This window comes from Centruroides vittatus, unplaced genomic scaffold (assembly GCF_030686945.1).
Source record: "Centruroides vittatus isolate TY-2023 unplaced genomic scaffold, ASM3068694v2 contig_628, whole genome shotgun sequence".
NCBI classification, from domain to species: Eukaryota; Metazoa; Arthropoda; class Arachnida; order Scorpiones; family Buthidae; genus Centruroides; species Centruroides vittatus.
Genome location: NW_027122385.1, coordinates 5206162 through 5219630, shown reverse-complemented (window position 1 = coordinate 5219630; position 13469 = coordinate 5206162). Strand labels below are relative to the sequence as shown.

General features: G+C 29.1%; 1 protein-coding gene across 1 annotated transcript in view; it reads left to right on the top strand.

Moving 5' to 3' along the window:
• The window catches only part of LOC136979482 (uncharacterized), a 120900-nt gene that overhangs the window by 54990 nt on the left and 52441 nt on the right, over positions 1-13469 (top strand). The window contains exons 17-23 of the mRNA XM_067275489.1: positions 10170-10256; positions 10333-10436; positions 10507-10597; positions 11162-11320; positions 11526-11676; positions 12399-12628; positions 12826-13079. Of these exons, the coding sequence (XP_067131590.1) occupies positions 10170-10256; positions 10333-10436; positions 10507-10597; positions 11162-11320; positions 11526-11676; positions 12399-12628; positions 12826-13079 (1076 nt within the window). The remainder of the gene's footprint in view (positions 1-10169; positions 10257-10332; positions 10437-10506; positions 10598-11161; positions 11321-11525; positions 11677-12398; positions 12629-12825; positions 13080-13469) is intronic.

Here is a 13469-nt window from a genome sequence, read left to right as displayed (position 1 = left end):
TAATACGAAAATGTACTGTACATACATTATATATAAATAAGATTAACAAAATCCAATGAAAAACATCTGAGATGTGAAAAAATTACGCCAATTAAAAATTTATGACAATTAAAGATTAGCAAATAGAAGGCTACTCTTTTGTCGAAGTTTGTTTCTTCTCGCGTGGTTTTGCTACATTACTTTGGAAACTGTTGGGATACAACGATGCAAAATATGCTATTTTTATTGTGCTTGGTCTGCTCTACATCATAATGAAATGGAGTTGTATGTAGCTGCTCAAAAACAGTAAAAATAATTTTTTTTATTTATTTATTTTTTGTCCAATCTTTTAAAAACACATAAAAGTGAGAGTAAAGGTGCAGAAGCGTGAACGAGCAAGCAAAAGGGATAGATTTGCAAAAAAGTACAATATAGTATGTTCATTTCTCTTTATTTCAGGTTTTAAAATATACGAGGGTCATTCTAAAAGTAAAGAACGTTTGTCTCTCTAGATATTTTTATTTAAGATAATGAAACAAAACTTATTTTACAACACACATGATACCTTAGCTATTTTTCTGCGTAGTCTCCATACAAATTTAAACATTTGTCATAGCGTATCACCAGCTTTTCTATGCCTTCTGCACACTCAGTTACCGCTAAGTTCTTGAACCAGTCATTAACAGCTTCTTTCAGTTTGTTGTCACTTCCATAGTGATTCCCAATCAAAAAAGTCTTCAATTTGGAAAAAAAATGGTAATCACTCCGAGTGCTGCCTATAAGGAAAATGTTCAAAAACTTCACACTTAAACTGTATAAGCAAGTTCTTCGTCAACACAACGGCAATAAAGCACATCTGCGTGTTGCTGGACCTCGAGCCAAAACTTGGCTCGGAGTGTTCGGAGTGTGAACATATCAATCGATTTTATGAACTTTAGTAAATTTATACTGCTTTGATCCACAATTTATTTCTCTAAATATTAATATATTCTTTTTATTTTTTTCAACATAAACTTCGTCCATAACATCCGAACATTCGTCAAACGAATTTATTACTAACTTCGTTAATTCTTCCCTTCTGGTCAACAATTACAAAACCGAATTTTCCATTTCCTTTTCATATTTCTCCGTTAACTTTAAATTAACGTGAAACAATAGGAAAATTATCAGGAATATCGAAGGAAAAATTATTTATCGCAGCAATACAGCTATCCAAAGACTTGTACAAACGAGGAGAAACAGAGTAATTTCTGTCGCTGTCGTCGATAATAATAAAACCGTTTGCTTCCATGACCGATCCTGGCGTTAAAATAAATTCTAACGTATCTTAAAATTTAATTTATATCAAAAAACCAACCAATCACATTTCTTATGTAATTAATTCAAGTATTATAAAAGGTAAATAAACTACAAAGGGAACACAGTGATACAATAACACAGATAATTACTTTTTCGTTCTTTTGCATCGGCACTACTAATGACATTAATTAATATTATTCTTACGGAAAAGGCAAGATTGGTACTATATTTTACGAAGTATCTACAAAATTTAAACATTAAAAAAACTGTATAGTACCAAACGCGTTATTTTCAATTTTTAATGGTTACTACACAGATATTACTGAATGTTCTTATAAACTAAAACAAGATGGCACCCATAAGCGTACGTTCTTATAAGCGATGGTGAACAAGCCTTTCAAAAACGAGTAAACAAGCTTCGTTCATATATAAGTGAATGCTATTGTATGCATGGAAATACATTAATTCGTTTTTAAAGGAAAGCTTTAATCAGAGAGGACCTTCTTTGGTGTTTCACAGAACATTTTTTCAAACCACAGATGATGCATAACGAACTTTCTTCACAAACATTGAAAGATCTAAATGGCCCGGCAATAAAACAAACTTGAAACTGACGTTTCTCTACTACGTGAAACGAATTATTCCCTTTCAAATAATAATGAGTGTTACTTTATTAATTTTTATACACTGTAATATACTGCCCGAAATCTTCTATAAACGAAATTGTTTAGTAAACTCTATGACATTGATGTATCATCATACAAGAAATTCAGATTAAAAGTAAACAATAATTTAATTTTGATATTGTTTACTGTATGCAATTTTCAATAAGCACAAAAAAGTAAATAGGAAATCGATCAACTGCTAGTTTTGACGTAGTCTAGTTAAATGTATAAGAGTATTTTCGTTAAATTAATATTATTCACCACAATAACAACTTAAAAACAATTCATTACATTAACAAACATTTTCAACCTGCTCCACAGATCAGTTTAGAATTCTGGAACATTTATAAGCAATCCTTACCATATAGAACATGTGTTTAAAGTTACAAAGACGTTTACATATACACATTTTGTATCATATATATTTATTTTGAATTCGTATAACGATTTATTCGAACGTATTTGTAATTTTAAATACTGTACACGTTCCATACGGTACGAAATGTTTCTGAATGTTCCAAAATTCTAATCCTGGTCATTGTCTGTGAAGCAAGTTGAAAACGTACATTGATGTAATGAATAGTTTTTTCAATTATTTAAACTACTATCAGTCCAAAGATAACAAAGAAAACAACTGTAATAAGGAGACTTATCATTCCAGTTGAAAGAATGACTCCCTGTAAGGTAGGTAATTAATTCTTGTAAATTTTTAAAGTAAAAAAAAAGAGTAGCTACAAGGTGCGTAACTTTTCTGGTTGTTATGAGATCCTATTTTAGAAATTACTTTTAAATATTAATCCCAATAAATAAATAAAATTATATGTAAAGATATCTGTTATGAGATTTTGTATATAAATTTTTTATATTTTTAATTATTATCGAACTAGCAGATGAGCCCGGCGTTGCTGAAGCAAGAAGTAACGATAACAAAGATTAAGATTATGTGATTATAGCCGATCTTACCCGTTATCACTAGGTGCAAGAATTAGGTCCCTCCTTTTCCAAGACTAGATAATTTTTAGATATCTGCTTATCGCACCAGAATAACGATAATTAAGGCTCTGTGCAATCACTAACCGGTTCGTAGTACCACTAAGTGATGAATAACCAACGTTTCCGTAACCCCTTCTGGGGTTTTAGTAAGGTTTAATTAATTCCAAAAATAGGCTAGAACTTTCAGAATCATTCATAAATATAGCATCCAACATTAAAACAAAAAGTTCGAATACAGCGAACTTACTCCCCGTGTTACCTGTAAATACGATAAAACGCTAAATGTAGTTGAGAATTTTTAGAAGGATTAAAAATATGTTCGATTTCCTGCAAAAATAAAAAATGGCATTTAAAATAGTACATTAGAAGCCGAATACTTCGGAAATAATCTTTAACCCCCTCCCTCTCCCTCTCCCCCACGGAAGGAATTTCCGAAAATCCCTATTTTTAATGTGCATTCTTATGGCATACCCTAATATAACGCCTCTCTTCTATCTCCCCACCCCTCGACCTTTCACCACAAAAATTTAATAGCACGAATGTCCCTTATACACATGCTGCGATGCCCAATTTCATTTAATTATCTTCATCCGATCCTGAGATATTAAACGCAATAGACTCCAATACACACACATAACTATATATCCACGGTATTATTTGCCGTATGTTTTATTACTTTTTTTGGATTCAGGAAACTTCAAAATTTGAGTCTTTTAAAATATCCACGTTTTCAGAATGCTAAGATTTGCAAAAAACTCAGGATGTCAATTTTGACACAATTTCAACATTTTTTGTTATATATACATAACAGATTGAAAAGTAAAACACAAAATGTCTTACATATAATTCAGTTGTAAATAATTTGCATAAATTAACAATACTAGTGTTTATTATGCAATCATTTATTAAATCTATTTAATTTTTTAGTGAACAGATGTGCAAAAATATTTTAACGTATTATAAAAAATAATCATAATCGTCTACTGCATTCACATACATTAGTTTTAGTAATTTTTATTCAGGATAAAAATGAAAACGTTATCAAAATAAGCAGATATCAGGATGGTATTCATAATTTAACTATTATATTGAAGGAGAAGATTGCCTTCTATCTATTCCGATTGCAAACAGTGACATTAACACAGGACTCTATTTTGATGGCATAATAAATAATTATTATAAGACTACCAACTACTGTATTATAGTATAAAAGCACGCTATATTTATTATTTTAAATGTCACAAAACACAATAATTCTAACTTTATATACAATAATTTAGAATGGTTTTTATGTACGACAATGAACGAAAATATTTTATTTCCATATCGCTGACTATTGTTTGGAATTGAATACAATAGTTCGTATCAGAACAATAACTGTATTCTATTAATTCACAAAGTATAGAACAATTTCTTTTGCAAAATAAATTTTATGAATGGAAATGTTGACTGTATGAAAATCTCAATAATAATTAATTAAAGATGATATATTTTTAAGTCACGTATTCAATATAGTTTTTATTTCAATCTCGAAATGCATTAAAAATAAACGACTGACCCAGTTTTAGTGAGTGTATGAGATATTTTTAACACATATTGCTTTGTTGTAGTAATGAAATATGGATCATATTCCCTTAAAGATACCAGACGCTTTCGTGGATAAAGTCTGAGTTTCAATGCTTCATATTTGTTATTACCTTAACTTCAATTTAAAATTTCTGAAGTTTACTTTTTTTTTTTTTTTTTTTTTTAAAGTTAGAAATCAATTGTCGATAAACTTCAAACTTCCTTCTTAAGATGATAATGTGTAATTTTTCTGGCAAGAGTTAGAATTGTGTGAGCCACCCACTGTCATGAAATTTTATTAAAAATCTTTTAATATTACTAATTATTAAAAATGTCAAAACGCTTAAGTTTAAGGGTAGAGATGAGTTTTATTGAAAAGATTGTAAATGCCACTAAAAATTTGAGTAATCTGACCATACTTGAGATATGACACATGATCCCTTTCCATCTCTTCGACCTTTAACCACAAAATTGTAATATTATTAATCCCCATTCACACAAACCATCCTGCAAAATTTCGGAATTTTTCAATAATACCAGAAAATTTATTAATTAAACATGAAGCTGATATTACACAATACTCTGACATTTTATCAGAGAGACATTAAAAACAATTTTCACTTCTTGCGATTAATGATGAAAAATTTGATACATTAGCTGAGATTTTATTATAACAATTAAAATTAGAAAAGTTATGGAAAAACATTAAGTTCCAGTAAAAGCATCTTCCAAACGTTTTTTTCACAATACGAAATTAGATAATGTAGTGTGAGAAAGAAATCTTCTGGCATACAAGTCCTTTAAAATAATGGTCCAGCATACACCAGGTTTGATCAGACTGTATATGCATGTCCACGAGTAGAATATAATATACTTGCAAATAATTAAATGTATGTATACAAATCATATGTAGAAGCTATAAAATAACTGGAGAACACAGTATTCATAGGCTTGTGTGGAAATACTCATTACATATTTTTTATATTTTAAGGAAATAACTTACTGTATATTGACTTCTCGGTTAGAGAAATTTCTGAATTAATTAATTAATTTCATATTGGAATTAAGATAAACAGTTTTGTTTATAATAAACTTTTGAAAGAATTGTAAAATAACAAAACATATGAATTGCTTACTGTTCGAAATTAGATGATAATTTTATTCAGAACAATAACATATGTTCAATTCTAAAATACTTTTATATTAAATATATGGTTATTTTATTGATTTTAATCTTTGAAAGTAGAAAGTAATTACTCTTCACTGGGAAAAATATAACGTCACGTAAGATATATACATATTGAAACGCGATTGTTATACATATACTTCTTTTTAGCTGAACATTCGTAGAAGAAATGACGTTTCGAGTAAGTTAATTATTAAATTCACTTCTTTTAATAATTAGCAGTAGCATTTTAAAATACATTCGTAAATTTTTTAACGAATATATGTTTAATTGAATACAATAGATATTATTATGTTTCGGACATTGTTATATATAAAAGAGGGAAAGTATGGCAATTGGTCAAAAACTCACCCCAACAGAATTTTTACATTTTTGGACTCAGGGGACTTTAAAATGACAGAAAATGCAAAATGATATGGCAGATTTTTCTGTTTGTATAAATGTTAGTAGGCCAGTTTGTGTGCAGGCACGATTTTGTTTACCCTCTTTGAAGCTTAATAATTCCTGTGCTTTTCGTTGAACATTTCTGAAATTTTTCAGAAAAGTTTGCTTATTAGGAAAATTGATACTGTTAAAATTTTGTGGTTAAAATTCGAAAGAGATGGGAAATAAAGGGGTCCTGTTTATCTCCAGTAGGGTCAGATTTAATGAAGGTTTTACTCGTTATCAGCATTTAGATTTTTTTTTTTTTTTTTTTGTTTTTATAAAACTTATTCCTACCCTCCATATGAAGCTTTTTCCATTTATAATAGTGAAAAATATAAAACGATTTTTAAATAGACTTTAACAAATGACGCCAAGAAGTGTTTCCGGGATACTTGATCGACTTTTTACTGGTTTGTTTATCTGTATAAATTGTTGCCGTTTTCAGTTACTAGAGGAGAAAAAGTCAGTGAATTTATTGAAATAGTAAATTACTTTTCTGTCTTTCACATATATATATACACAATCAAACCTTAGGTAACGAAGGTGCCGAGATTCTCCTGGCATCATTAGACGTCACAACACTAGACATCGATGACAATAACAAAAATTTATTGATATATATTTAAAATATAATATTAATGTTTAATATAATATTTATTCATACTTGGTAGCCGGTTAATTATAACTAAAAACGATAAAATGCTAATAAAAAATTCAGTTTGGTGCTTTACATAGAAACTGAAACTTAAACTAAACCTAAAAATAAAATTTGTATTAATTAATTACTTAATTAATTCAAATTCAAATTTAAATTTAAATCAAAGCAATTACATTAACAGTTACATTACCGAAAGTAACACTTTTTGTAAAGTGTTCGGTTTGTGGTGACGAAGTATTTTGCTTTTAATATATAAATATATTGGATATAGATATAGATAATATTATATTGCATTTGCACGCATTTGTGAAAATCCGGTTGGGTTAGAAATGGTTTTGCTTAATCTTGATTGGCCTCAGATCGGATAGATCCGCCCGCAGGGTCGTTAGGATAAGTTTTAAGTACAGTATTGTAAAATTTGAGGACAAGAAGTTCCTTTGATCTACCTGTCTATTTTCATGACCCCAGCCTAATTAGAGCGTTAGGCACGCTAATTGGATAAATTAATAAAGTTTTCCGAGTGGGAGGGATCGTTAATCCGTGATAGAACATTACCGTGGATTTGAGTTCAGTAACGAGACCATTTAAAAACAAAAAAGTGTTTAATAAATACAACTAAAATATGGATATACAAAAGATTCTAAACCTCTATTAATTAGCGTGAGAAAGAGTTTACAAACATCAAACGTATACTACCTCGACTGTTGATCGTGTTAGTAGTATCCTCTTCTTCAAAGGCTGCGAAGTGTTTCGCCGGAATTCAGTGACGAACGAGGTCTGGGAGGAAGATGATGTTCAAAGCGGGAACGTTTCAGGCGGAAACAGGCCGAAGACAAATTCTTGCTCAGAGGGACTCGGTGTTCGAAGCACAAGGGAAATCTTTGGAGAACTCCTGTCCCTCTTAGGGCATTTTTTGATTCGGGTAAACTGCCTCGAATGGCCGGATAATCGCCCTTTTCTCGTACTTTCTGACAATAACGTAAAAGGATTGACGGTTGCTACGGAATGTACAGGGGGTAGATTCGCAGATGGTTGTCAAAGTTGGAGATACGAGCGTGTGAAAGGAAAGTTGATTTTCCTTCTTTCCTTAAAAAGTGACACTGTCTTCCTTTTTTGTAAAAAACTTGAAAAAACTAGGTATATTTTCCACGGTAATTAACTAATAAAATCTCGATTCTCACACATTATTATGCAGGAAATACTGCAAAAAGCATTTCCTGCAAATGCACAAACGCTTTTTGGGGGTCAGAAACGAATTACTCCATTTTGCATCGTTTCTTATAAGAAAATTTATTTCGGTTTGAGAACAAATCGGTTTCCGAACAACTTTTATAAACGAATTATGTTCGTAAACCAAGATCTTACTGTGTTGATATACGCAATATACGATATTACACTTGTGCATTTTGTTTAATGTGATAATTCAAAGTTGTCATCCAACCTCGTCCCTCCAACCAGGCAAACCTATTGAAACAACTATGATAAAGATAAATAAAACACTCCTAGTTCTCACAAAGAAAAAAATTTAACACCATTTTATTACACAGAAACAAGAAAATGTTTAGCTAAATTTTCAAAATATCAGCATTCTAATTACAGTCAGACCCCGTTATTAAGTTATCGATTAATGCGCAGTTTGCGTTATACGTTTAAAAGATGTATTTTTATAAAAATTTATGAAAATTAAGTTTTGAATGCTACAATATTTGTGTATCTGAGACTATCTAGTGATCTATATTTATGTTGATCAATTTTATGCTAGATTTTGAAATTGTACCAAAAAAAAATAAAAAAAAATACATAAATAATAAAGTGCGTATTGTTAATGGAATTATTTATTTATCTACAGAATAACGAAATACGAACGTGTAGAAAACTACCATTTTTTGTGATTTTTCTCATAATATATATTACAAAAGATGGAACTAAATGCGGTATGTATATTACGTTGTAAAAACTATAAATTAACCTTTAATGATACATTCTTAATAAAAATTCAAAAAACACTCCTTATGAATAAAAACTTTTGACTACTCTATTCTATAAAAAATCATGTTTAAAGGGGCTGACCACTCGTTTCAGATTTATAGGGAAAGATTCGTAACGTTTTATTCTCAGAGACGTCTGTAACTTGAAATTTCGATCTATCCATTTACTTACCTTTTTAATTTATTATGTCAGATACAGACAACAATGTTGCAAAGGGGCTGAATACACACTTGTCATTAATAGTGCAGAAAACCACCCTGAGTGTGGAATCTGTTCTTCTTCATGTTGCTCATTTTTACATTTACTGAACAAATTGTAAATTGTGGACATAGAGACAACATTTTTTGTCAAAAGATTGAGTCATACGGAGATTAAGTTTAGTTGCTTTTATTCCAAATTGATATCGCAAAGGGCACACGAAAAAATTTGGTGGTGGAAAATGTTGGAAAACTTGACAAATTTAAAAATTGCCTATCGCCAGGCAGCATACATTTTTATATATGATTGTGTTCATCAACACACGACATTTACGTACGCACACAAGTAACTTCCAGACTTATAAAAAATCAGGAAAATCCCAGAAACCTTTGCATCAACCAAATAGATTATATATAACGATAACTGAACTGAGATCTTGAAAATTCTTATCATATTCTATACCATAATACTGTACTTTCCAGATAAATATATTTTATATATAAGACAAAGTTACGCCTTTTTAATGAATAATTAAATATAGTTTTGGTACTAATTTTAAATGAATTGATGCAATTATAAAAGTTCCGATCGCTAAATATTACTAAAATGAACATTGCGAATGAAAATCAAGCATGATATCCATGTTATTGCTTTTTGATATGAGGTTTTAGAAAGCCAGATCTCGAAAACGATGTAAAATTTGATAAGGTTTACAAGGGATTTTAAGGTTATTTTTTACCATAAAATCTATCCGTGAATCAAAATGGCGCATCCGTAAAATTATCTATAAGTTGAAAAGTACAATTTAAAAGGACTGTGAAAATACACATCAGGTTCTAGAAAAAAACATAAAGAAACCAGGGTTAGAAAGTCGATGTCGAAGTAAGAAGTTGAATCTTTTTATAAGAGTTAGGAGAATCTTTTCCGCTGACTTTCCATCTCTGAAAGAAACAAACACGAAGATCAAGAATTGTTGCTTGTCAATATCGACTTAAAATCTGGCTTCAAAAAAGATATTTTTCTGGCTGATTAAAGATAGTGTATAATGTCCTAACATATACAATGTTATTCAGAAATTGCTTTCTCTGTCAGAGCTTATCTTTTCAATTTATTTCAGGTGTCGAAAAGAAGTTATACTGTGTATAATAAATATTGATATCCGTCATTTGTAATAGAATTTACTTTTCTGGTTAAATTGTTATATTATAAGCATTTTGCCATTAAATTGTTATCAAATTTTCATTTAGAACAAGAATTAGTCAGAAATTCAAGTAAAATAAAAATAACTACTATGGCTGTAAGTACTTTATGATTTAAATAGATGAAAATATAAACAAAACTTATTTGTTTAAAATTATTTAATTAATATGTAGATTTCTCCTTATTGCGAACTTAATACGAGGAACAACGAGTTAATTGTTGATGGCCCCGATTTTAAAATATTAAGCATAGTTGCTCAGAAATTAAAAAACATCAAGTAAGTAAAAAAGCAGTTTATTAGCCGTAATTGAGGTATTTTACAAATAAATATATACTGAATTTCACAGATTCGAATTTGTTCAACCTATTGAAAAGACATTTGGAAGTAAATTAAAAGATGGATCATGGAATGGTATAATTGGACGAGTGCAAAGGAAAGTAAGATAATGATAAAAATAATATAATTTCCATTTAAATAAAGACAGGTTTTGGTTTCGTTATAAAAATAATTACAATGGTAATATGTTCAAACAATAACATTTTGATTAGAATGTAAAAAATAGATATATTAAAAGATAAAAAAATTGTTTTCATTGCGAGCGAAAGTGCAAAACAATTAAACCATCTTCTCTGCGAGAGAAGACAGCTTTCGTTCCTGTTATTCGGACACGATAGAAACGATAATGACTTAGTGTAAATAAATAAATTTACATATGTATATATTTTAAAAATTGTTATCCGTTTCTAAAGTACTCTACCTCCCACGCAAGTATATACATGTATATAACACTAAAAAATACAACTTATATGAATATATGAATATATATTATTTTTATATATTTATATAAAGTGTGTATTTATTCTAATAAATTAAATAATATAAAACATTTCAATAAACTCAATAATTTTATATTTAACTTGTTTAAAGCTTGTAAGCATATTCAACTCAAATAAAGTGATTGATTGTTTTAATTCTTTAATGTAATGTTATATTTATTTAAGGAAGTTGATCTTAGCACCCTTTCATTGTGCGTCACTTACGACAGATTTCAAGTAGTGGATTTTACAATTCCTGTTACTGGTGACAAAGTAGTGTTTATTGTTTCTAGTCCCAGAAAACTTTCCAAACTAACAGCAATAATTAGACCATTTTCACTTAAAGTAAGTATAATGAATTAGTTTCTTTTCAAGTTTGTAATACCTAACGTATGCCGGTAGTTTTTATAAATGAAGTTGTTTAACTCAGAATCACTAATACTTCTCTCAGTTCAAACTCTGAAATGTTTGAAGAATCAAGTACTACTGTATTTATAAAAGTAAATTTTTAATTATTAACACTTAATTATATTATTTTAAAATTTCACAGACTTGGATTTATATAGTTGTTTCTACCTTTGTTACTGCAATATCGTTTTCTTTCATTGCTTTCGTGAGAAACAATTATTTTCCGGAAAGAAAAACAGCATGGACTACAAGGAATTTTACTTGGTTTCTATTACGCAGCTTAACGTCTCAAGGTAATTAAAAAGTACAACATAATAATTATTATTATCGAAAATAAAGAAACTACTATTTTATATAATTGCAAAGTTTGTGAAATTACATTCAAAACAAAGAAATAAAACATGTTCAGTAATCGGACACTCCGTCGTAACAACTGACTACTAAAATAGCGCTGAGTATGTGTAAAAGTGATCAATTGTTGGAAACTCTGGTTTTGTCGTTTGTGTGTTTGACGACAACTTTACAGGATAATTTTTTAATGGTGATAAAGCCCTTATTTAAACGTAAAACACGTGAAAAATATCTGAAAAACATCACGCGCCAATTTGTGGTTTTATTCAAATCAACATTAAAAAGAAACATATTTATGAAACGAATAATCTGATATTTATCAATCAAGCTTTGTTTATTAATATTAATTCATCCACTGTTGTTTGCCTGTGTTATTATTAAAAGTTGGCTTATAAATATCATAAGAATGAAAAATATTTAATATATTATACTGAAAAAAAGAAAACGCTTAGAGGATTAGCATGACTTTCAAAACACCAGTTTAATTCTTATTTATTATCAAACACACGAGTATTTTCACGCTGACTGTGAAAAAAATTAATTTTTAAATGCGCATTTTTTTGAACATAATTTTAACTATAACAGAAAATCAAAACGCAAAAAACGATTTATTGTAACTTTACGTTAACTAACTGGTACTGATGGTCTTTGATAATTTATACAGGAGGAGAAATTGATTATGATAAAAGTACTTCATCAAGAGTTATCATTGGAGTTTGGTTGCTAGCAACAACTGTCCTGATATCTGCATACGGCGGGATTCTGTTTTCATACATGACACGTCCCGTTTACGAAGAGGTGCCGAAAAATATCGAACAATTAGCCATTGCAGTGAAAAACAAGGAATATTCTTGTGGAACATTGTCAAATTCGGCGTTATCAGAGCTGATGTTGGTAAACAATTTGAAAGAATATTGTGGATTTTTATTCATTATGTTAATTAGTTATTGTAAAAAATTAATTATGACGTACTTACTGTTAATTGCTGTAAATATACGTTTTAAATTTCACACACATACTAAATTACTTTTACCTTTAGAGATGATATATACTTAAGTCTCCACAATTACATACTTATATATTATTTACAGGGAAAAAGTGAAGGTACGGTAAAAATTTTAAGTGAATATATAAGCAGTCATCCAGAGGAAAGCTTTTCTACTTTCCAACAAGGAATTCAACACATGCTACATCACAAATATGCATACATTACGTCAGCATATTTTTTCGCTACCTTAAATATGAGAGAAAATTCATTTGTCATTTCAGAAGATTTATTCATGTCTTATTCAATTGCATTTCCAACGAAGAAAAAATTCAAGTTTAAAAACAAATTTAATAAAATGTAAGCATACTTTTCTCATCGAAGGTGCTTGAATGCTTACATTATTAATAATATTTCAGTACAATATATCTTTGATTTATTAATTTAACGAACAAAATTCCTGGTTATTTAGCCCTAAGTATAAATTTATTTTTATTAATTTTAAAATGCTGTTTATATGTAATTAATATGTATGTAATGGACTTTCGGCTTTATCAAAAACTTTCTCGCGCGAATTAATTTTTTAAATCGAGATTTCGCTGTACTTTCCAGAAAAGACCCAGCAAGTTATGTATTTCTAAACGTTTATTTTATAACAGGTGCAAAATACCATCACGCGAATTTGATTTCAAATTCATTATGAACTGTAAAATAGCTATTAGAAAATGTAAATTTATAAAACAAAAATTT